The sequence below is a fragment of the Plectropomus leopardus genome, chromosome 11 (genome assembly GCF_026936395.1).
Source record: "Plectropomus leopardus strain MGB_pleo_1.0 chromosome 11, ASM2693639v1, whole genome shotgun sequence".
In the NCBI taxonomy this organism is placed as follows: Eukaryota; Metazoa; Chordata; class Actinopteri; order Perciformes; family Serranidae; genus Plectropomus; species Plectropomus leopardus.
Window position 1 is genome coordinate 26,070,632 of NC_142186.1, and position 25,873 is coordinate 26,096,504.

The 25,873-nt window shown below is 40.3% G+C and overlaps 1 protein-coding gene across 1 annotated transcript; it reads left to right on the forward strand.

Moving 5' to 3' along the window:
* Positions 1 to 801: 801 nt before the first annotated feature.
* On the forward strand, positions 802 to 24,832 carry pitpnc1b (phosphatidylinositol transfer protein cytoplasmic 1b). The gene is made up of 10 exons (XM_042490217.2): positions 802 to 1,435; positions 7,288 to 7,436; positions 10,280 to 10,368; positions 12,557 to 12,564; positions 12,718 to 12,789; positions 16,036 to 16,128; positions 17,717 to 17,872; positions 19,087 to 19,150; positions 19,329 to 19,415; positions 22,501 to 24,832. Exons 1-10 carry the CDS (start codon positions 1,388 to 1,390, stop codon positions 22,656 to 22,658), a joined length of 924 nt encoding a protein of 307 aa, XP_042346151.2. The 5' UTR covers positions 802 to 1,387; the 3' UTR covers positions 22,659 to 24,832.
* The last annotated feature ends 1,041 nt before the right edge of the window (positions 24,833 to 25,873 follow it).

The following is a 25,873-nucleotide window of genomic DNA, read 5'->3' on the forward strand; positions in this document are numbered from 1 at the left end:
CTCAAATGACTGTATCTCCCAGGATACAGAAATGATTTAAGGGTTAACATGAGTGCATATGGAGAAGCGAGTGAATCATCCTGATTTAGAAATAGACATATGAATCGAGATCGTGATTTTTTTTATTTTTTTTTTTAATTAATCGTTCAGCCCGAGTGGAGAGCCACTTTGGCCCTCACACCTCAAGGCTGCACTAAGTAAAGCAAGCAAATTCTACCGCAGAGTTAACAATCAAGCCCGGTTATTGCTTCTGGCCCCCCGTCAGACGGACCTGGTAGAAGCCAAACATCTGCTTCTCTTATTTGATGAGGAGGCAACAATATGTGCTTGGCAGCGACCGGCTCACACAAAAGGAGACCGCGAGTCAAGGACGGACACGGGTGGGAAATTATGACTGCTTCGATTCCTCTACTCATTGACTAAACACGGATTCAATTAAACCCAGCTGAAGGTCGTGAGGTAGTACAATGTAAGCGAGCATGGTGCTAATGGAAGTCCTCATGGCTCTGGTAATATTTAATCCAGTGACTACCCTCTGCCATTCATACTCTGAGTGTTGGGGGTCCTGTCTGAGGACTGTGCTTCACATTCAAACACTGACAAACTGTCATAGTCACAGATGATACAGGGTGTTATTGAAGAAAACAGTGTTGGCGACCGAGTGGAAAAAAACAGATAAAGATCAGAGCGGGAGGGAGGGAGCAGAGGGGGGGAGGTGACACAGGTAAGGAGGTAGTAAAGTACAGTGGGCGGGGAGTGGATACTATGGGAGGGAGTGAAGAGGGGAGATAAGGAGGGAACAGGCGAAGGAATTTGTGAGGAACTGAAAGCAGCAAAGGGCAGTTGAGGGGAAAGGGAGGAGCGCTGGGCAGACAGCAAGGTTACGCATGAGAACTGAGGAATTAAACAAAGCAACAGAGAGGCAGAGGAGGGAGAGCACAGGTAGTGTTGCTTGGCTTTCAATCTTACCTCACAGCTAATTACTACGTTCTCCATGTGCCGCGAGAAAGCAAACAGAAACTAAGTGAGGAAAACAGCAAACAGAAAAGGGCAGCTGAAGGCAGGCGGGGGAGAGAAAGCAGAAGTAACAAGGAAAGGAGACGGCAGTTAAAAAGTCTGGGAGATTAATTGAGGAAGAGAAACAAAACAGTGAGGAGTTAGTGAGGGGAGGGGGACAAATAAGAAAACAGCAGATACTCATTGACAGAGAGAACTGGACTTAACTCAGTGGATTACTGACATCAGCAAAACAAAAGGAAGAAGAGCGTCAGAAAAAGAGGTCACTGTGGTCCGGCAGCAGTGTAGCCTTTTCTGGCTTGTTTGCTGAAGACAGCTGAGACAGACAGAGTTCACAGTTCACACAGAAAGTCCTCTCTGTAACAGCAGCATGTTGATGAAAGAGTACCGCATATGTATGCCACTGACTGTGGATGAGGTAAGTGCGTTTGTCTTTCCCACGCTCACACACAAACACACCTCCTACAACTTTAAAAGACAAGCGAAGGTTTTTTTTTTATTTCTAACATGAAAGTGTTGTTTCTACTTGCAATCTTAAGTGTTAATGCGCAGATAAGAAAAGTGTCAACAGAGCACACAGACCTCCCGCGGCTGCTGTGTGAAAGCGTTGGCACACCGGGGGTAGAGAGGTACGTTGCGCACCGGCAGGCTCGGCCAATCTGATGGAGTCAAAGCACAACACCTGGCCGGCAGCATCATAGCACTTCTGTTATGTCTAAATTATCTCCCCATCTGTCTGCATCTCTACTTCCCTGGCTTACTTCAGCACACCTAACAGCGCACAAACTAGTCGGACTGGTTACTGCTTTGCAAGACCTAAATTCAAACAAAAGGCCTGCAGGTTTGTGAACAAAGCTAAAGCTGCCAGAGAGAAACAGTGAGCGGACGAGGGAGTTATGCGCCAAAGTGCCCTTCAAAAGGAACGTCCTCATCACCTCCCGTACTGTCCTCCCCCCAACTCTCTTCAATTCTACCTGTTACCACAACAATGACAGTGACAAATAGCAGTCCAAAATAGGATTTACAGTATCAGTCCAGGGCACACAGAAACTTGAGCTGGCAGCAAATCCTCTTTCGCCTGAATGTAATGTAAGTTTAAGTGCAGCTTATATGAAGCAGTATCACATCATGACAGTTACCTGAGTCCAAGCCATTTACAACATCCTAACCCTTGCCTCGTTTTTAAAAAGTGACTGTTCTTGATTTTTTAGGTGTGAATTATCTAGAGGTACCTCTGTAACACGATGCGGCTCGACATGTGTTAAGGAATGTTCACTGTTGTGTTGTGCTGTGGGAAAAGTTGTCAGGTGGCGTCTGCAGCTCAGGTGCTGGATTGGGTTACTAAGTTTTGATCTCCAGCTCCTCGTGACAGAGATGGTGACTCAAGTTTGCGGCTTGCACTCGAGTTGCACACAGAGTGACTTGAAACTTGACTTGAGATGCAACCTGGACTCCAGATTTGGGACTTATGAACAATCTTTATTTAATATTTTTGGTGCATTAAATTAAGGAAATGCTTAAAGAGCTGAATGTCATTCTCTCCTTTACTATCAAGCATAATCTTGCACATCTGGTGCAGTTTACAGATGACTGTAAGCTGCAGAAACAACACCGCAGAGAGCACACATGGAGCTGCTGTCTTGCTGCCAATTGTCATAACTGTTGGCTACAGTAGCTTCACCTAAATGCAAAGTCTGTTGTATCAAAATAAGGGATGCTTGATGAACCACATAAAACTATATCAGGCATTATGGCTGTGACAAAATTTCGTTTTATATTATGCTATATGGTTTATTTCATTTACGTCATCTGATAACGCTTTGCATCCGTCCACGTGGCATGCGTCATTCTTCACAATGCATGGCACCACCTGATGTAAATATTTACTTTTTACCATTACTGTTATTGTATGCACGCTATTCTATTTAATATTGATATCGTTTCTTATTTTCTTCTTTTTTTTTTTTTTTACTAAAAGCCTAACTAGGGACAGGAGTGGGAAACTAGCGATGGCTATAATCTCTATCTGTGAGACATCAGTTACTACAGCTGGTTTGTAACAGGCTGAAGTTGCACTATGTTAATTCATATCATATCATTTCCCTATCAAATAAACTACATAAATAAATAATTAAAACAAACAAACATGGAGAAGCTGAACACCGATACTGAATGTGGGGATTCAGTGCAAGACACATACACCAAGTGGCTTATTCAAAAGAGGAGGAGCTCATACCCAAAAGAGGATCTACTTCTGTCGTTTAGACATGGCTCGTGTACGAAGTCAGACACAGAACTAGGGGTGGATGAATATACGAATATTCTCGATGCATCGCAGCTTTTTGCACATGTGATGTATAAAATGACTTTAGTGCAAAAATCAATTATAAACTTTCTAGTTCTTCTGGCAACTGGCATGAGACTCAATTCGGCGCTTTGCTGATCCCACTCTCTCCTACAGCTCTGCCAGACATAAACACAAAAAGCAGCGGCAAAAACGTCAACACTTCCGACCCAAGACGAGCCAGGTCCTTCAAAATAAAAGCACCATGGGTTCGGCTTTGATTTACTTAATTACAATAATACTTTATTTAACTTTACTATAACAGTACTTTATGCTTTACTTTACTTAACAATATAACAGTATTTTTATTAAACTTTATTATGACAGTAGTTTATGTAAATGTATTTAATGGCAGTGGCTACTTTATTTGTAACTGTAGTCCATAACATTTCTGTATTTTAGTAGTTTACAGTAGTTGAGAGGAGATTTCAAAATATCAAGATATATTTCGTGTATTGTGATATAGCCTAAAAATATCATAATATTGTTTTAACATCGCACAGCCCGAGACTAACCAACCAGACAAAGAATCACACCGGCGTGTGTGCATCTCATGTCCACATAGACAGTAAAAATAAGAGACCTGAGACTTCACTTGGACTTGAGACCAAAAACTTTTTGCCAATATCCAATAGGCCGATAAATAACAACTCATCTGGCCACTAATCAATACCAATACAGATATATCCACTTGTTTTTTTTCAAACCTATTTTAGTGATCATCAAGTCTCTTCTGTATTAACATCATACTATGCATACGCTTATTGTGAAGGCCCACCAGCAGATGGAGACATAAAATGCAATGCTTGTTAATGTATCTAAAATGAATTCATTGTGCAAAATAAGAAAAATACTTTAACTTAGGATTGATGTTTTTTACATGTTTACTTTCAATTATATCGATTTGTAATATCAGCACATAGGCCAATTCCTTATTTTATTTTGAAGCCAATATCTGTCGCTAGCTATGACGTGCCAACATTATCGTGCATTCCTTCTTCTCCACCTAATGCTGAATGTGACGCTGAGCAAGACACTGAATCACAAATTTCTCCCTTTGGGTATAACTTTGCACAGAGGCACATGAATCCCGTCCTTCAGCTTGTAACGTAATGCAATGAACGTTTTCATATTTTATGATCTTATAAAATTGGATCAAAGTAGATTTAATGTGACACTGATCAACAGACAACAGACTTTTTGACAACGACCTGCTCTGGGCGAATTTACAGCTTTGCCCTACTCTTCCAATACTTTTGCTCTGGAGCAGAGTACACAATCAATTTCAAATATTTAGACAAGGTTTTTGTATTTGTTTTGCAAAAACAGTCTCATTGTCATTGTCAGAGGACAGATCCAGGATCCAGGGTTACATAACAAATTCAAGGCTTTGCTCTTAGATCTTTATCACTGCCTAAAAAAGAAGTTGCCATGAGCTTTACTTTAATCACAAACTCTTTCATTTTCCGTTGCCGTCACACTGACACTATCTGCAGAGTCTCCGCCCCACAATGATGAGCTATATTTACACTCAGGAATTTATGACAAATTCACAGCTTGTAAACCAATGCTCGCCTTTCTTAAAAAGACAGTAGGAGGAAAACACACGCCAAGAGCTGTCAGTGAATGAGTTTCTCAACACATCATTAATCACAGCCATTCAGAGTGCACAATAACAGTGATTTAAGGACAGATAAGTCTTTTCCACTTCCTCCAAAGATTAGTCTTTTAGAAAGTGAAAGATTCACAACCTGTGTGGGAGGAGCTCAGTGCTCTGTAGTCTGTTAGCTTTTAGACGGTGTAAAGGCACCCATCGTTGTGATTAATTTAGTCTCATGAATACCCAATAAGTAAATATTGAATGTTGACATTCCACCATAATTGGACAAGAAGGAGGAGTGCTGCGTTGATGTCAACAGAGAACATTGAAGGATAGCAAACTGAGATCTGCCCTCCTCTTTCCCTCTTCCTCCCCATCTTTCTCCGTTTCTACTTTTAATTAAAACAATGCTTTAGTGGCACACCAATATAGGGCAACATAATGAATTGCATTATGGTGGCCACAGCAGAACAGTTCAGTTGTTTGCAGTATAATTTTATTGCTTTTTCATATTAACTTTAAAAACAAAGTTAACCAAAGTGATTTGAAATTAAAGCAACGCTGAACCCAGAAACAATGTTATGGAGGAAAATACAGAATGATTGCAGCATCAGTGCAGAAACTGAAGCATTTTTGTGTAAATTGTTCAAAAGGAAACACTGATTCTGTCAGGCTGAGCTCATCGACGAGACCGCTCCAGATGCCCAAAGGCCTCGTCCTCTTTCGACTCGCTAACACAAAATACTCCCGCCTCATCAGCACTGAGCACAAACTGGGGCTGCAGCAGAGAACAAAGTCCCATCCCCCCCTTAATTTAGACTCCCATGCATTCACCCTCACTGCCCAAATTAAATTTTGATGTCAGATATGGTCACTTGGGGGAAATCTTTATACACAGCAAGTGACTATTTAAAAAATGAAGAGCAAATACAAGGCGTGCTCCTTAGCAGCACTGAGTAAGTGCCTGTCGAGACAAAATCGGACTCAGCAACTATGGCCGGACCTGCTGCCAGGAGATTTTTTTGTCATCGCTTCCACAAGCTACTTCCTCCCATAGTGGCTGATGGTTATTATAATTTTCTCAATGGAGTGTGCTGTTCATTGATTCGTGGTATTATTGATTAGTGATCAAAGTCCTCAGAATTCTTTATCAGCTGGTGGTCACCAATTTGAGAATTTTGTTAGACATCTTTCACTTAAAATCCTTCCCCAAGTAGAAATAGACAAGTTTTTTGCTTCAACTTCTCATTATGAAATAAATATTCACTGCACAATGTAATGGCCATCGAATAATAACACCATCTGCATTTAGATTGGTTCTCTAAAAGCCTTATTTTTCGCTATGCAGTTTTCTGCCAGCAGCGGGTACAATATCCCGGAAAAATGAAGGCTCAATTGAATGTTCAAAAGAAGTGCTTTGTGCAACTAAAACAGGACGAGGATAGCACTTTTGTTTTCTCCAGTAGCTACCTGTAGCTATCCCCCAGTTACAAAAAAGCATCAGTGTGTTTTTTTGCAGTTACTATCCCCTCTAGCTGAAACGGTGGATGGTTGCAAAACCAAATTACCTGAAAACAAACTGCAATGTGTCCTCTGTTGTTAATAGTTGCTCAGCTTCAAAAAGTAACAAAAGGCAATCCAGTTGTCTTTTGTGACATAATACCACTTGGAAACGCTGACAAGTCGTCTGACAAGTAAAATTATTTTATTTAAATAGCTTAAAATCATTTGCCTCAAAGGGCTTTAAAACCTGTACAGCATAACTCTTTCTCTGACGTGGAAAAAGGAGGAAACATCAAGAGGAGCAACAGAGAAAAGACATGCTCAAAGTTTTGATGAATGCACCAATTTAAGGAGCCAGCTTACAATTTACGGCCACTCAGGAAAAAGGCTCACTTCCACCATTAAACTGCCGAGCAAGTCCACCGAAATCACTAAACATCACTAACTTTAGCCAACAGCACTAGCATTGATGAGAAAGCCTAAATCCCACGACACTCACAAACTGCCACTAGTTGCCATGCATAATTGCCATTCCTAATGACTCCAGCAAAGTGCCTTTCATTGCTAATGAAGTCAACATTTTATTTGTTAAATTAAAATTCTTTTAAGATATCAAAGACAAACTTGCTAAATTAGGATTTTCCCTTTTACATGACCATGATCAACCAACACTTTGTGCATGAAACTAGCACCGCACTCAGACTTTGTCGCCTTTGATGGATTTTGATGATCACTGCAGTTTTTTCCCCTCTTTCTCTCTCTTCACAATCTCCCTCTCCCTCACCTCCCTACACCTCACCCTTAACATCTCCTCGGGCTCCAGTACAGGATTGGGCAGCTGTACATGATCAGTAAGCACAGCTGTGAGCAGAGCGGCGGTGGAGAAGGGGTGGAGGTGGTGAAGAATGAGTCAGACGTTCACCCTCAGCACGGCCCGGGACAGTTGACCGAGAAGCGAATCTACCTCAGCAGGTAGAGAGCAATTCTATTGCATTGCTGTAGTAATGACGCACTTAAACTAATAATTCTGGTGATTTGCAGCCTGTGTCTTATCCTCAAGTTGTCAGCTCTGTCATTATGATAACTGATTGCGTTCGATCTTTGGTCTCACACTTCACTGTAAAGCTTCACGTTCCATAGATCCACGTAGCAGGTATCACAACTGACAAGCAATAAAACATCATTTCAACACAGGAACATCCAGACTGCAGTCTAACCTGCCTACATCCAAAGTCCAAGTACCTGCTGCCTGAAACGTGTTGAGGCCTATACCGTGGGTTTACAGTAGACATGTAATTGTACCATGAGCTCATCACACAGTATTGTTCTGATTGTTTAAGTACAGACTCTCGGCTGAGAAAAACACATCATGCTGATAAAAACAGATCTCCGTTTGTTGTTCAAGGCATCAGAGGTTGGTCAGACTTTAATCGTGTGTGCTCACAAAAAAAAGCACAAATTCAAAGACAAAAGTTCATACATTCAAAGATGGCAACCCTCTAAAGCATTTTAAAAGATGTATCAACATTTTTAGTCAATGGCACACAACAATGTAATTGTAATCAGATTTGAGGACGATTTAAGTATTAAGTATTTTTAAGGAATAGTTAGCGGGTTAGATGAGAAAATCAGTGCAGTATCACTCTTGATGCTGGAGCCAACAGGTGGTTAGCTTAGCCTGAAAACAGGAGAAACGAGCCCAGCTGTGTCCAAAGGTAAGAAAACTGCCCACCAGCAAATCTAAAGCTCACTAATTACCGAAACAACTGATATCTCGCTTTTTACATCTGTACAAAAAGAGAGAAAAGACCATTTGCTGTTTTATGGTGGGTTATTTAGGTGCTGTTTGCTGGCTGAGAGCAGTTGCCAAGCAACCAGTGGACACTAAAGGAAGTTACTGCTTCAACCTTAGATAAAGCAAGTCACAGTGATCTAGCGCCAGCTAGCTCAGATGACTGCACATGGATTCATGGGTAATAGTAAGCCTCTCATTAATGAAATTTATTGTTAATTAAACAGATCTTATGTAGAGGCCAATTTATGTCAATGTGTATTTTCAATCACATTTTAATGTTTGAAAAAAAAAGTAAATTAAACTTTAAATCAACAAGAGATAGTTTGTCAGCCGCACGACAACAACTCTGAGGATCTACAAGTGAAGCTGCAGATTACAACCATCTGAAACTTCTCGTATGTGCTAAAGGTGCAGGAGAACTACAGCGACTGATGGGAAAACACAAATGCCCCAATCTCGAACCAGTGTTTGGTTTGTCCATTCTGGGCTACTGTAGGAACATCATGGTGGACTACATGGAAGAGGACCTGCCCTCTATGTAGATGTAAACTACAAATGCAAAGATAACGGAAACAGCACAAATCTTAGATACACTTATGAAAGTTTATTCGTGAAAATAATATTCAGTTTCTTCCAATATATCCACTTAAAACACAGGACTTTTAAAGTGTTTATGAAAAACTTTGACTCCTCTTATGATTTATTTACTAGGTGTGTCTTATATTTATTAATGAATTATTTATTCATACATAGTTCTGAAAGCTAAAGCTCTTGATTGATTTTTTCTTGATTGATTTGCTGTTTGTTTTGAGGTGAACAGTGACTCTGGAAGCTTAACCATTTTAAACCTGCCTGTGAATACATAAAAACCTTTCCTAATATACAATTAAGATAAGATAAGATAAGATAATCCTTTATTAGTCCCACAGTGGGGAAATTTCCAACATTGCAGCAGCAAAGGGATAGCAAAATAGCAAGATAACTGTGCAAAATAAACTATATTAATAAATAAGTACAAAAACGTGCAGGATGAAGATGAAGGAAATAAGCACAGAGGACGACATAAACAAACAATATATACAGTATTTACAACGCCGAGAAACTCAACAGTTAAATAAAGAATGTTCACAGTTGCATGAGTGAAAGTGAAATTGCACTTGTGGTATTAAGCTGTAATTAAAATAATATCAGAGTGTGTTATCAACCATTTATTAAATTTTACAGCTGCTTATAGACTCTAAAAAAAAATGTGTAAAAGTGTTTTACACAAATGTTTTTTTAAGTTGCTTCAAGCTACAGTCTTCAAAGTAAACAAGGAAGTATGTGGAAATGTCTGCAATGAAATGTTGCCATTATCCTTTAACCACTGGAATTTGAAGCTACACATGACTGAAGTGTCCCTGTTATTGTGCTGAAAGGAAGTGTTTCATTTGCTTTGTGCTCAGGGTGACAGTTCATTCATCAATGAATTGTGATTGCAGTAAAGGCCTAGTTTAAAAAAAAAAAACCTTTTCTAACTCTAAATTCCTTCCCTAACCCTAACATGACCTCACTCATTACCCTAATGTAACCTCAACTTTTATTCTAATCACCACTATAAACCCAAGGCCTAATCCTGAAATAAACTCTTACAGAAGTAAAGAAATGTTCTCATTGTGCAGGATTTTCCTAATCTTTCTGTGCTTGTGGGACATTTGGTCCTCATTAGTAAAGATATGCTGGAACACACACACAAATACCACACATATATAAGAACAGTGAGTGCATAATGTATTTTACCTCAATCATGTTCTGACATGTGACCTCGTAGCTACAGTAACAATTTATCATCACAGGTGTAATTGGGAATGAGTCATAAAAATGAGCGCTGTGGTGAGTAGCCTACAGGTAATCTGGCTATAAATGGCACAAAAAACCACTTAGGATCTCTCCGACTCTCCCTCCATAATCTCTCTCACCAACCGTTCCCCTCTTCCACTATCTGACGGTGATTTTTCTTCCTTCCTGTTTTGTTTTTTAGTAAACTGCCTTCCTGGGCGAGAGCGTTTGTCCCACGATTCTTCTACGTGACAGAAAAGGCCTGGAACTTTTACCCATACACCATCACAGGTAAGTGCATGAGCGGATTGTGAGACAATGGGTCCCTGGGCAAAGACGCAAAGGCCCCCTCCACCTCTCATACATAAGAGCAGGACACACTGACTTTGTGGTGGTTTTGCGTCTCTTTGTGGTCATTTTGTGTCTCCTTGTGGTTATTGTGTGTCTTTTTTGTAGTACCTTGGGTTATTCTGTTTTCTAAGGTTATTCTGTCTTATTGAGGTAATTTTGTGTATTATTGTAACTTTGTGTTTCTTTGTAGATGTTTTGTCCTTGTTTTGTCCTTTTGTGGTCATTTTATGTCTCCTTGTGGTTATTTTGTGTATTTGAGGTAATTTCTGTCTTTTTGTGGTTGTTTTGTGTTTCTCTAAGGTTGTTTAGTGTCTGTTTGTAGTCATTCTGTGTCCCTTTGTGGTTGGGTTGTGTCTTTCTGTAGTTATTTGGGTCTCTCTGAGGTTATCTTGTGTATTATAGAGTTAATTTTGTGTCTCTTTGTACTTGTTTAGTGTCTATCATTGTTTTGTGTCCCTTTTAATTTTTTGTCTTATTGATGTAAATTTGTTTCTACAAGGCAGTTTTGCTTGCAGTTGTTTTGTGTCCCTCTGTGGTTGGTTTGTCTTTTTGTTGTAATTTGGATCTCTCTGAGGTAATTTTGTGTTTATTTGGGGTAAATTTGTATCTCCCTGTGGCTATTTTATGTCCCATTGTGTTCGCTTTGTTTCTTTTTGTTATCATTTGGGTATCTTTGAGGTAATTTTGTGTCCCTGAGGCAATCTTGTGTCTCCTTGTGGTTGTTCTGTTACTCTTTGTTACTATTTGTGTCTCTTCAAGGTAATTTTGTATTTAGTTGACCTAATTTTGTAACGCTTTGAGGGTTTTTTTGTTTCTTTTCATAGTTGTTTTGTATCCCTTTGTGGTTGTTTTCAACAGTTTTGTAGTTATTTTGTGACTCTGTAGTTCATTTGCATCTCATTTTGAGTCTCTTCTTGGTCGTTACATGTTAGTTTGAGTGACATTTTCCAAGTGAAGGCCAGAAGAAGAGATGGCAAATTTGAAACTTTAAAATTTTCGATAGTTTCAAACCAGTGATTTGAAACATTTCAAAACCTGTTCTCTCAGCATTGGCGTCTAATGGCAGACACTGGCATTGCAGTCATAATTAGTTTGTCTGAAGGCTCCCTTTTCCCCAGCCCAAAACGCTACCTAAATAGGTTTCATACAAATACAATCAAACCATCAATTATTTATTTAGTTCTTGTAGGATATGGTGACAATTTCTTAGCATTATTTCTTGACCCAATGATGGTGGTTCTATGCTAGTTTATAGTGCAATTTAATGGTTTGATTCATTAACTGTGAATGAATCTAGAACGTCAAGACAGATTCCTTGTATGTATAAATGGCCTGGATTATTAGAAATATTTTGATTCTGAATAGTTCTTATTGCACTTCACTGTAATTGTGATACACAAAAATAATAAAGTAGAATGAAGAATAATACTCAGAAACATTGTGTTCAAAGACTATTATTTAAAAATTATTTTTTGCTCCACACTGTTTGGCTTCAGCCGGCATCTCCGCTTCTCTACTCCCACAATCCCTCAACCTGCCATATGTTCAATATACACCATACTCTATCTATCTATCTATCTATCTATCTATCTATCTATCTATCTATCTATCTATCTATGTAGCACAATCTTCACAAATTTCTCTCAACTCAGTCAACACAAGACCTCAAACGCCAGCATTTCTCACAGTCTTTTAAAAACCTAGATTTGACATGATCAAACGACATTTTGAAACCCATCTCAAACTACGTGCCAAAACCAGAAGTGCCCAAAAATTCTGAACAGTTCATTCTTAGGTGCCAAAATTGCCATCTCTAGCCAGTTTGGGTCCCTCAGCCTGTCCCTGGTAGGCCTGTTCAGTAATCCATCCATAGATTTGCGTGCTTGTTTTTGAGTGGCTTTGTTTGTGTTAAACATCAGCTCACTTTCACCTCAATGCATTACACAAAACTTATTTACTTTTAGCAGCTGGTTTTCCAAGTGGCATCAAATATTCATCACTATGTATGCATGTATCCCCCAGTGGTAACGTGTATGTGTGTGAGAGAAATTGCGTGCTCATGCATGTATGAGTAACTAATGCTAATGCTGTTTCTCCCTTTCCATATTGAACGTCCCTGGTGCTGCAGAGTACTCGGTAAGTATTCTCACACATCATTTACTGTACATGAATGCAACAGAGCTCATCTCTTTCCACTATCAGTGGATCTAATCTGCTGCCTGCTTCCGCTCTCTCTATCTCTGCCCTCAACCCTTTTTTCCTTCATTTTTACCTCTTGTCACCCCGTAGGTATCATTCCTCCCCAAGTTCAGCATCCGCATTGAGACGAGATTCGAGAACAACAACGGCGATAACGATAATGTGAGTATGAGAGAGAGCGCGAGGTGAGAAAGATGGAGTGATTAGAGAAGAGGGGGAGGAGAAAGACGGGGACGGGGGGGGGATAGATAGATTGCAATTTTCTCTGCTGCACAAAGAAAATGTTCATCACATTGATGTTCCCATTAAAAGGAAAACAAGCAAAGCACAAAATGCAGCATTGGCAGATCTATTAACCAAACATGCAGCGGCAGTAAGCATGGCTGCCATGCTGCATTATGTCCACACGCAAAAACACATAAACAGAAATTCAGTGACAATTGCAACACCGTGTGGCCCTTGTGACTTCACTCTGTAATCAGGGAAACAGTCAAGAAACAAGAACCAACTTGTTAAAATATGGAGGTCGAGAGATCTGCATGTGGAGAAAAATGTGGCAAATCTTGTTCCATGTCAAGCAGTTCGAGGTTACAAGAGTTTATTCCAAACAAGCACAAATTCAGAGAGTTGTACTTGATATTCACACACTATCATGTAAGCAACACATTGTACTGAAGTACTACTCTGATGTACTGATGTACTTTATTTTCATGCTACTACTATCTTTACTATGATACATTTCAAAGGGAAATATTGTGCTTTTAACTTCATTATTATTTAATTGACTGCTATAATTGTAAGTTATTTTACAAATTAGGTATTACAAGCAAACCATATGAGAGTTATACAACATGGTGCTTACACTACACAGCAGTTTATACAATTAGAGCTGAAACAATTCGTCTGTTTTAATCTTTTACATACTTTTTATTCAAAATATGCAAAATTTAATAATTCCACCTCTAATTCCTTATAATTATTTTCATTACTTTATTTTCCACGGGGGGTTCAGTTTAATTTTTATTATTTTTTATAATTTATATCTCAATCAATTAATTGAGAACGTTGGTGAAAATTAATTAAACTAATCATCAGTTGCAGCCCTACACAGAAGAATAAAAAAAATAGCTCTCCTCTTCAACGAAGCAAAAGAGTACAATGCTGCTTATTCATTAAAGTAGTTCAAAGACATAATATGCAATAGTATATTAGTCATATTTTGCTGCATGTTGAGTATTTATACTTTGATACTCTAACTGCATTTTTTGGCTTTAATTTTGCACATACTTTTACTTAAATAACATACAGTGATTTATTGGACAAGAACTAAAACACACATGGCAGGCTGATCACAATGACAGACTACAGACTGTATAAAGTAGTGAACATAGCATTTATGGGCTACCGTTAAGAAGCCTTGAGGCACTTCAGCTGTCACCGTTTTTTGCGGGCCATTTTTGGTTGAAATCGTGGAGCTGTGGAGGAGCGAGGGGTGGGCCTGACTCATTAAGTTTGATGACGCTTTGTAGACAGCCTGTCAGTCAAAGGCTACGCCTTTAAATATGAGTAACTTTAAGCCTTAATAAAATTTAAATGGATGAGTCATATAAAAAATTCAGCCCCCGTACAGTTGTCATGACAATAGAAATCAATACTGTCTTTTATAGCAGGCTGTAAACATGTTTATTTATCTGCTGTAAAGTTGGCCATTTTAACATGGGTGTCTATGAGGATGGACTGGCTTTTGGAGGTAGGCTCAAGTGGCCATTGCAAAAACTGCAGTTTTTGGCACTTCTGTGTGGGCTTCGTTTTTCAGCCTCAGAGGCTGCCGCTTGTGACAGACTCAATGTAAGATATTTAAAATTGCAGAGGATAAAAATACACAAAAAAGCCTCAGGGCTTATTTCTACTGAAGTCCTCTTTTGCAGCACAAGATGACAGACGGAATAAAAAAGTGTCAAGCAAGAATGACATTAAACTTGAAAAACACAGACAATAAAACATCAGGCATTTATGTAGCTACAAATTATTTAACAGACATTTCTTGAGATCTGAGACTAGTTAGGAATAAAATGCCTGTAGTGTTGTGGGAGTGGCTGTTTCATTACTAGATTCAAATATTTGGATAGGTACGAAGGTGTATAATGAATATTTTTACAGTGTGAAGGAATTTGCTCTGCTTGGGGGCTACTTTTGCAAGATAACAGGAGGCCAGGGGCCAGTCGCGGCAGCCAAATGGACACTTCTAGGATTCAGGACGTTTCTAGGATTTCAGGACATTTCAGGATTTAAGGGCATTTCTAGGATTTTTGGACATTTTTAGGATTTTAGGACTATAGGGGTTTAGCTATGACCTGTCAAGGCATGCGAGGGATACTCCACTGACACTTTTTTTGATAAACAAGCTCTTTTTGATGCTGTTTTATGCACTCTGGCACCTTATGTATACTAAAAGTACAAAAAACAATTCCAAGTGTGTATCACTTTATTCTTAACGTGAATCAGAAAATGTTTGGGGGCCACCCAGCACCCTATCAGGGCCAGATTTGGCTTGCGTTCCTTAAGCTGAGTATCAGTGCAGTGTGGTATTGGTGTATTTACATAATTAATGAATTTAAATACCACCTCCACCAGACTTTCTATGTATGAATATCTACACCACACAACAAACAGACGGAGACAATGACCAGGAAACCGTGAGAGCGTCATGCCTTGAGCACATTGTGAGAAAACAACACAATACATCCAGCTAATGCAACTCATTCCATAAGAGGGAGCAAGACCTTGGATAGACACAGACCAAAACAGCACCATGGATGCGTAGCGGGCTATTATCTAATGGCGGGTTTTTCTTATTTGTTAGTTTTCAACTGTGAAATGAACAACTTCAGCAGGGCATTAGAACACATTTTAAACAAGGTCAGATAAAAGTGCATCCCCCCTCTCTCTCCCTCTCTTCCCTCCATTCTCTCTCAAGGAAAAGTGTATTCCACTCTCATAACTCTTCTTTTTTCCCCCTCTCTCTTTTAATATCTCTCATACGTCCTTGTTTTTTTTCCCATCCTCCCCTCCTCAGCTCTCTCTGTCTGTTCTCTCCTCTGTTTGCTCCAGTGTGATTTGCTCCAAGGGCCTCAGGGTGGGATATAGTGAGGGGTGTTATGGTGTGTGACCTCAGTTTTCTACACAGTTACTCATCTACTCTCATCCCCCCTCTCCGCTGAGTGAGTGACTGTATGCGTGTGAGAGTATGGCTGGAGTGTGTGTGTGTGTGTGTGTGTGTGTGTGTGTGTGTGTGTGTGTGTGTGTGTGTGTGTGTGTGTGTGTGTGTGTGTGTGTGTGTGTGTGTGTGTGTGTGTGTGTGCCTGCTCTCATTATACTGTATAACCTCCCCCATCTGTTTGGGTGTAGGTGTTCGGGGACACGCCGACCCCGCCGGAGAATGTGAGTTTCCTGGATATCCTGAATGACACCATCCCCGAAAAGCACTACAAAGAGTCAGAGGTACGTCATTTCCATTACATGCATACAAATATGCGGCCAAATGAAGGAAAACCAAATGATCGTGTGTAGGAAAAGCTGTATTGACCTGAGTGAAGTTTTTGCAAAGGAAAAGTCGTATGATTTAATTAAAGGAATAGTTCTGTATTTTTGGAAATGCCCTTAAGAGTTGCGTGATGAGGTCGATACCCCTTTCACATCAGTGCTTGTACTGAACAAGAGCCTGAGGCCAAATGCATAGCTTAGCATAAAGACTACAGGTGGGGAACAGAGCTGGCCTGGTTCTGTCAAGAGTTGAAAAACATATCTACTAACACCTCTAAAGATCTTGTTAACAGACTGTATCCAGTTAGTCTAGTTTACACCCAAAAGTATATATATAAATGAGGGGAGTAATTTACTGTGGCCAATTACAGCGCATAATGCCCTGTAATACCACAAACTTTTACATTTCGGCTTCTGAATGGATGAATCAGGTGTTAATAGATGAGGTTTGCTGTTCTCCCAACGGCAACCTCCAATGTGGAAAATACCAATACCTGCAGTTCCTCAACTAACCACTTGAGACTGGCTCCAAAAGCCAGTCAATCCACATAGATCGCCATGTTCAAATCATACTATATAAAAATGGATGTAAATACTGTGACATAATCCATTGGTTTGTGGCCTCAAAATTGGCATTACGGCCATCGCCATCTTGTTTTTTTGAGCCGGGAATGACCATATTTGGGCAACTAGTAGCTGCAAACTCTATCAGTTACTTGTTCACTCTATAGTTTTTGATAATGGGAGTCCATTATCAAATAGGTGACCTTACAGTGGCTATGTCCATTATTTTTATTCAGTCCATGGTTTCCTCTCTGCTTTAAGTGTTTATGCTGAGTGAAGTTAAGCTAATCACCATCTCACCCTGGTTCCATATGCACATATGTGAGAGTGAATGACTCTTCTTATCTGACTCTTGGCGAGAAAGCAAAGAGAATATTTCCCAGAATGTAGAGCTTCTCTTACAAATAATGGTTCAAAATGAAATCACAAATGATGACATACAAATGCAAGAACACACATCTTCCTCATACTTTTGCACTACTGTCTTGTGTTTTTGCTTCTGAGAGAGCATTTATCTGTAAAACACCCACGTGCTGCTTCTGCTTATCCTCACGACCTCCCCACCAGGGTTTTACACTTCTTTACTCCCTTCAAGTCTTTAGAGACAAAGGCCAATGCACAGGCCTGGGTACACAGAGAGGCATACAGACAAGCACACAGAAACACGGATGCATATACCTACTTACATAAGCACACACCACCAAAAAAAAAAAAGCAAACACACCAATCTCATAGATTAAGTGGCATGGTGAAAATCGAGGATCACAAACACTTCCATAATGTGTGTTATCACACTTCCCTCCTATGGGCTGTGTTGTGCAACAATCTGCTTGCACCTCCACACACACATATCATCACACACACACACACACTAAAAGTGCACAAATACACATCCATAGTTTCCCCCAGAAGATGCCTCACAGGGCCAACGTTTTTGCAGACTCAGCAAGTAACATATAGACCCTCTGCTTACTCTGTGCAGGACCCGAGTCGCTGGCAGTCGAGTAAAACTGGCCGAGGGCCTCTGGAGAAAGGCTGGAGAAATGACCACAAGCCCATTATGTGCTCCTATAAGAGGGTGCAGTGCAGCTTCGAGGTGTACGGCTTCCAAACCAGGACCGAGGAGTTCATACACAAAGTGAGACAGAGCTATTTTTTCCCATAATACCTATTCACCGTGCTGATGTAAAGAGGGTTGGAGCATGATACTATTTGCAGTTAATGTTGCGAGCCCATATAGGTGTAATACAAGGTGGGAAATTAGAATTTACGGTTAATTAGATTTAATAAAGTGCCATGCTTCATTTTGCATGTTAAGTCGATGGTGACCCTCAACAAGTCTGATTGGTTAGTTTTTAGTCAAAGCACTGTGACACAAATGAATCATTATTGCATTCATTTCCAGTAGGGATGCACAATAACATTTGCTCGGTATCGGCTGATATTTACTTTAAAATGAAATACGGGGATTGACCAACATGCTGATTTACATCACCAACCGATATTTTGTGTTGAGAGACAAAGTGAACATCTACTAAACATCAGCACTTAATTTAAGTATTTTTCTTGTTTTGCACAAGAAATGAATATCACATGCTTTGAAAAGCATTGTATTTTGTGTCTCCATCTGCTGGTAGGCCATCATGATAAGAGTATGCATATGATGCTAATTCCACTATAGAAGACGCTTGATGATCACTATGTTTTGGTGGACAAAAAGTGTATATATCGATATTGGCCAAATGAGTTGTTATTTATCTGCATATCAGATATAAAAAAAAAAGCAAAAAATCAAATGTCTTGCAATTTCCAGAAATTCCAGATAGTGTCGTTATAAAAACCATTGCCATGAACGCTATTAGCCTCATATGACGTCTGCACTGAGTTTTATGTAATCCTACACTGAGTCACATTTATTGAAAAAAAAAGTGCTGTATTGTTTCAACCGCCTCTCACTGTGAAACTTAACTTTCAACACATTTATGCTCCACAATTAGGCACGAAAGTAAAATCAGAAGCAATTCGAACAAAACTAGCGACGCCCGTTTCCCATTGTTGTAACTGCAAAGAAAGAGCATTCATGGGAATGTGGTTTTAATTTTGACAAAGCCAAATCCAAATAATACAGCTGAGATAAGTTTCCATTTATCTAAGATATATTACCTCTTAACTATGATCTCAGTCGTTTAAAGTAGGTACACAAAGGTATTGCCATTATTTTGTCTATGACTAACACTAACACAATGCTACAAGTAAATGCATTTCATGCACACACCAGAGTGCACACTTATAAATTCAGTTTATTTACCTTTTCTTTAACCTGCCCTGTTTTTGTTTCTGGTATTATTTCAGAACATCCGGGACATTCTCCTGGTCGGCCACAGGCAAGCAGTGACGTGGATAGATGAATGGCACGGTGGGTCACAATACAACATTTTATATATTAAAGATAAAAGATAAAACATTCAGAACAACACGGTTGTACTTAGTCGTATTTGTGAATATACACCCTGTGAAATTTAATACATATTTCATACTCTGCTCTGAAGCTTTTGTATGTGTGTGTTTGTGTGTGTACTTTGCTTTCCCTACAGGGCTCAGTTTGGAGGAGGTGAGAGAGTACGAACGAGCGATGCAAGAGAAGACCAACAGCAAAGTCAAATCCAGCCAGAACAACACAGGTGAGGTTGCAGCTCTTGACCTGTGCTGTACTGAAATACCACAGAGGACGGGAGGGGAGACAGAGGAGGGGGAGTGAGGGAGAGGGGGGAGAATACCACTGGATTTAAGACCACTGAAGACAGAGAGAGCAAAAGAGAGAGAGAGACAAAGAGAGAGCTATGAGTAGGAGATGAAAAGAGCAGTAAGTGTGAGGTGTATATTTGTGCTCTGTGTTTAATATTCTTGCATTTCATTTCAGCCTAATGAGCAGGAGATACAGCAGAACATGTAAAGGCAGTAGGCAAAAAAAAAACATATTTTTAGATCATTAGGACTATATATGTCTATATATCTGAACAGATATTTTGCATTTATTTAGCTGAGTGGTTCTCAACCAGGGGTCCTTGAGGGGGTTTCAGTGGGCCTAAAGAAAAAAGTCAATAGTTTACTTTCAATATATAATTTGCTATAGAAGTAAATTCAATGTGAGTAAGAGTCAGAGGAGTGACTCTTCTGATCATGGGTTTCACTTCCTTATTGTTTATCTCCTCCAACTGTCCTTGACAACTACTAAATTCTGGTCTTAATTACATCTTACAACAAAATCTTGTCCAATGGGGGGTCTGTGAAACTAATGTGTTTCAAAGTTGGAATCCTTGATATAAAAAAAGCTGACCATATTATCCATTGCTGTCAACAGACTACATACTGGTTTAAATTAGAGGCGTCAACTGTTCACCTTTAATCAGTTCAGATAAGAAACAAGACAAGATTCACATGTTACAAGTTCAGATGCAGAAAAAAAAGGGTGAGTGCCATAAAGGATAAAATACTACAAAAATACAAATTAGATGAAATAAAAATCAAATAATATAAAATCTATTCACACCTTTCATTTAAACAGATACTGTATGTCCATGATTGAGCTGCACAGAATAACTAAAATACAGATATGGTGTGTAATATGCTTACTATAAAAATATTGAAATATAGCCTACAAATATTATTGCACAGTACGTGGTAAAAATACACTGTGAAAAACTTGTACCCCCCATAAAACCCTTTAAGCATTGTTAGCTCTGTTAGCTCTGTTTGCAATTTCAGAACAGATAGTGGTGCTATCATAGTCAACAATGCAGCTCAAACATAAGCCGTTTACTCACCAGGGCGACTTGGGAAGACCAAAGGGTTGCCACAATTTTTTAAGCAGTGACGCCTTCCTGCCACCATGGGTTGCCACCAGTGCTGGGCAGTATGATGCATAACTTGTATCAGGTTATTTTTAAAGATTCTGGCAGTTTCACAGTATATCACATTACCCCCCCCCTTCATATCGATTTATTGTGGCTTATTCTACTGTCAGGAGTTCACACACGATTCTCTAAATCTATGATTCAATTTAACTTTGGATTTTTAAGTCACTATGCTATTTGATTTCTTATTTTTACTTTTTTTTCAGCACTGAATTTCCATTGTTGGGCTATCAAGTGTTGATTTGTGAGGACTGACAAATGTTTGGTTTTATGCATTGACAACTGTCATTTCCGGATAAACCAGTATACCACCCAGCGATAGTCGCCACCCAACCCGGATGCTGCGCAGTGGTGAACGGCCAATGCTAGCTAACCAGTGGAGTCCAAACAATGGGCCTTGGGCACCATGTTTCCGCATGTCAAGGTAGCTTGCCAGCTGCTTGTCAGCAAAGCCAACAGAAAATAAAAGTAAAGGGCAAGACTTTTACACCGCAAAACATTAAAATTTCAACACTTCTATATGGAAAGTGCTTTGAAATGCTGTGCTCAAGCTAACTGAGTCAAAGGAGCGCCACACCAAAGGGAAAGCACCTCTTGCATTTCACAATATTTTGCGTTTTTTTTTCTAAAATATTATCCAGTTAGTTACCTGTTAATGAGTGTGGGGTTATAGGAAGCACAATTACCCAAAACTGGCATCCCGATTATTAATGAATAACTCTGTAATGCTAACAGGCTTCAACAGAAGCTGGTTGCGCTGCTAGTGCCTTAGCTTTGCCCTACAAGTACCCAGATGGCTGGTGCACATCTGTGGGGGAAAGAAAAGGAGAGGGAAGAGCAGCAAGGAGGCCTTTTACATCACAAGGAGCAGAGAGGAGGGAGAAAAAGACAGTGCATGCCCAGAAAAGGACGACAGAAAGACAGATGTGAGGGGGGAGAGGAGTGTAGGCCGGCTCATGAAGTGATAATGCCACTGCGTCGGTCTGATAAACAGTGTAATGCAGCCACCTGCTGAACTCTCCCCATCACCAGCCCTCTCAACATAAATAACCAGCCATTGCAGCACTTAGCTGCAAATGTCAGCCCTGGTGGGGGTCTGTGTTTGGGCATATGTGTTGGGTGTGTGTCGTGTGTATGCATGTGTATGTGCATGTGTGTGTGGTCACCCTGCCCCCTGCTGGTTAGTCTGGTGAACCTCAGCTGGATGTGAGATATCAAAGGTAGAAATCCCAGGATGGCTTGCAGCTTCTTGCTGCCTGCACTCGCTCCCTTTCTCTCTCTCTCTCTCTCTGTGATGATGGGAGACATCAAGCTGCAACAAATCTGCAGTCATTGCTCAACCTGCTGCAGCTCGCTGCACCGCCATGACCCCCTGCAGGCCAAATGCCGCCACTGCGGCTATCTCTGCACAGGCCGAATTATAGTTTTCATTTCATTCATCCGTCGTAATACAAGTAAATGGATGTCATTTACTCGAGAGACTCTAATAAAAGTCGGGTGTGTGCGTTGAATACCAATAAGGGATTTAACTAATGGGAATCTAAGTGTACGACACAGATCTTAAGTATACTTAAATAAATTGAAACTCAAACACAGTTGTCCCTCTGTTTCTCCTCTCAATGCGTCTTTTGCTTTTTTTCCTCTTTGATCTCGATCTGGTTGTTTCTTTCATGTCATGAGCATTTCATTCTCTCTCAATCTGTCAGTGTCAATTTGCTTTATTGGCAGAACGTGAAATGCATTTGTGTTGTCAAAACAAATAGAGAAGGAGCATCTAGATAAAGGAGCGATTAAAAATATCCCTCTGTATCTTTTTTATCTCTCCATCTATCTATCCATCTATCCATCTCAGGCCCACCGGCTGCCACTCGTCCACCGTTCTCTCGCTCCATCTCAGTGACAGACGAGCGTTCCCTGAAGAAGATGGGACTGACGACTGCGGCCATGTCTGACCCCTCTGCCTCCTCTGTGCCACAAAGTCCCATTCGCCTCAACTCCACCCCTGAATGATGCCTCACACTCACACAGTCACACACTCAAATACTGTACAGCGCATACACACAGAAACCAATGTCAACGTTCACCAGAGTCATGTGATGTTGTTTCTCAAACACACACACACACCCACGTGCGAACAGTAACATTAAGGGACATTTTGGATTTATTTACTCTCTGGGGGTGAGTCAGATGACACATTTTCACATTTGTCTGTCAAATATAAGGCTACTGCTGGGAGACAATTAGCTTAGCTTAGCATAAACACTAGGAAAAGGGGGAAACTGCTAGCCTATGCAAAGATAACAAAATCTGCCGAGCAGCACTCCCTCAGCAGGGGTGATCCTAGACTCTGCAGGGCCCTGGGCAAAGACACCTGCTGAGGACCAAAGTCATAGAGGGGCTAGAAGGAGTCCTGTGGATATTTGGGTCAGTGGCAGTGCACTGTATAGTGCCTTTGTGGGAGGCTTAACGGGGTTATTGTTGTCACTGCAAAATGTGCCACTGTGAGTGGCTGATGGTGCACCGCTGTTCTTCAGATCATTTGTTAACATGTCTTGGTTGTTTAATCCGCACAAATATATATATTTATATATATATGAAAATGACAATAAAAATGACTGTTTTACCCTGGTGATGTACAGCACAATATTACCGTAAAACACTGAATTGTTGTTTTTACACTTACATTTTTGTGCAGATTAAACAATTAAGACACAACACACTAGTAGATGGATTTTGGCATCACTATGCCCCTTTCCCACTGCACAAAAACCCACTAATAGCTGCTACCATCTGGCTTTTGTATGTAAAGGTAAAGCTTAAAACTGGCATTCAGTCACACAGGTCAAATGACTCTGCAGTAGTCATGTTTCATTAGTAATATGAATCAGCAACACCTTCATTTTAGCCCCTTTTACTGGTAAGATGCAATGAAGTGCCACAAAATACCCTCCGCCTCCGCCGCAGCAGTGCTGAAACATCATTCCAACTTAGGCTGCACCAACTTACAAAGAGATACTTAATAAGTAAGAGATATCAAAATAAGTAACCACCATAACATTTTCATTGGCCTCAATGCTAGTTTCAATTGTTTACTGACCAGTTTTCCGGCCTGTCTGTGACATTGAATGTGACATACTGGTAAAAAAAAATATATATATATACAGAAAGGTAGACTCATCAGCTGCAGAACCATGTACACAGCTCTGGTCTACCGGCATTGGACAAGCCTACTTTTATTGGGTTGTCCTGTGTTTAAAAACCTCACGCACATGTGCTAACTTTAGCGCAAAAGAGTAATAAGATAGATCAAGCTGGCTGTTTTCTCCTGTTTCCAGTCTTAATGCTAGGCAGCTTACTCTGTATTAACCATATGAGAGCAGTGTCAATATTCTCATGAAATTCTTCACCAGAGAGTTAACAAGTTCCAGCATGTATATGAAGACCACTGTATGCATATTTATCTGTTCTTGTAAACATGCAGCTCTTCACTGCACATTTAAACTGCACAACTGCCGAAAAAGAACACACAAACACTATGTGCCTACTCAGAGACGATTTCTACTATTGCAGCTAACAATCCTTCCAGTGTTTTCCACCACCTGTAAATGTGGTGCATTTCAGCGCTTTCTCTCAGTTTCTCAGCCATAGTGGATTTCAGCGACCACCAGCGGAGCTCTACAATTGTTTCACAGCCCCTGCCCAGCAGCCTACAGACAGATGCATAAGGAGTTTAATAGAGTGGATCTAATGAGAGAGAAGAGGAGAATGGGGGGAGGCTGTCAATGCTATGGATCAGCTCCCCTCTCCACCATAGCCGATAGGTCAGACCAGGTGTATTGACAGAGGGCAGTGAGGCGTTGTATTGGTTCCTTGATCACTTAGCCGAGAGCTGCAAACGGGTCAAGTCAGGGCTAAACTTCAACTATGCATCAATGATGTGAGCATTTATAAAACTATTAGCTTCATCATTTATGTACATTTAAAACTAAACGGGTTTTTCATCATCAGGGATCAATGACGGCAATGGTGAAATAATAGTTTGCTGTTCTTATTTGTAAAAACATTTATCTTAAATGAAGTATGAAAATTCATCAAGTGGAAAAATCATATGGAAATTACACTGTATAGTCTTTTATAATGGATTTGTATCAATAAATAAAAACAATGCATTTCAAATGAGAGAATTCACCAAGTGTCATGATATCTGCCCAGATAAGCAAGAAAAAATAATGGACTCACTACACACATTATCAGCCATGTTTGATCAGTATTGACCTGTAAAGATGGACCAGCTGCTCTCACATCATAGCACTCACATGTAATCTACTCACCAATTTCACACTTGTGTGCCATGTGGAACCGGCTCCAGCAGCAGCGGCAGTGGACATGAAAAGAGGCAGCCACTTGGTCCAGCCTGCTTTGGCTCTGTAGCTCGTGGTGGTGATTCTGCAAGACAACAGAGAGAGGAGAATAATGAATGTTTAACAGATGCGAGGTTCTGAGTTGGGCGTGTGAGCATGTCTGTCATCGCTGTATCACTTTATTGTTCGAGACTTCAGGACAAAAGCCCGGGCTTGTCACGGAGAGACTTGGAAGTTCCTGTGACTGACAGACATGGCAGCTTGCTTCAGATGGTGCACTAAATAGCTCGCATTATGGGGCTCATTATGGCTTCTTTTATCCATACAAATCAAGAGCCAGCATGACAATTTGTTATTAGCTTCCCGACAAAGGGCTTGCAGACGCACATTCACATACACACGAATAAATAAATGCACGCAAAACTCTTTCTCTCAATGTGTCTTTTTACAGTAGCAGCAGGAGGCTGATATGAAAGAGCAAGTGCTCAACACAGCCAGGAGTGTTCACAAGTGCTGCAGAGGGAGCACAAACTGCCGGCTGCACTGCATTAACATTACCTCTTTCTCTCTTATTTCTTTGTCTCTCCCATTAAATTTTCTCTCTCATTATTGCCGTTGCCACTATTCTCCTTCTCCTTTCTCTCCGTCCTCCTCTTTTATTCCCCCTCTCTCATTCTTGAAATCTCCCTTGATCTCCCCTTTCTCTCGTTCCTCTTTATCTGTGTGTCCTCATCTACGTTTCTCAAGAGGGCCTCTAAAGAAGATGTACTGTGTTCATTATATGGAAATGTTCCCCATGGTACATTATCATAGATCCTGACCCTGTAGCGCTGAATCATCCTGCTATTCCCAGTTCGCCCGTCA

Bases quoted from the DNA above. Each gene is read 5' to 3' on its own strand.
- pitpnc1b (XM_042490217.2), top strand. From the start codon at position 1,388: ATGTTGATGAAAGAGTACCGCATATGTATGCCACTGACTGTGGATGAG. The intron at 17,873-19,086 runs GTGAGACAGAGC...GTATTATTTCAG, and splicing joins CCGAGGAGTTCATACACAAA to AACATCCGGGACATTCTCCT. The intron at 19,416-22,500 runs GTGAGGTTGCAG...TATCCATCTCAG, and splicing joins ATCCAGCCAGAACAACACAG to GCCCACCGGCTGCCACTCGT.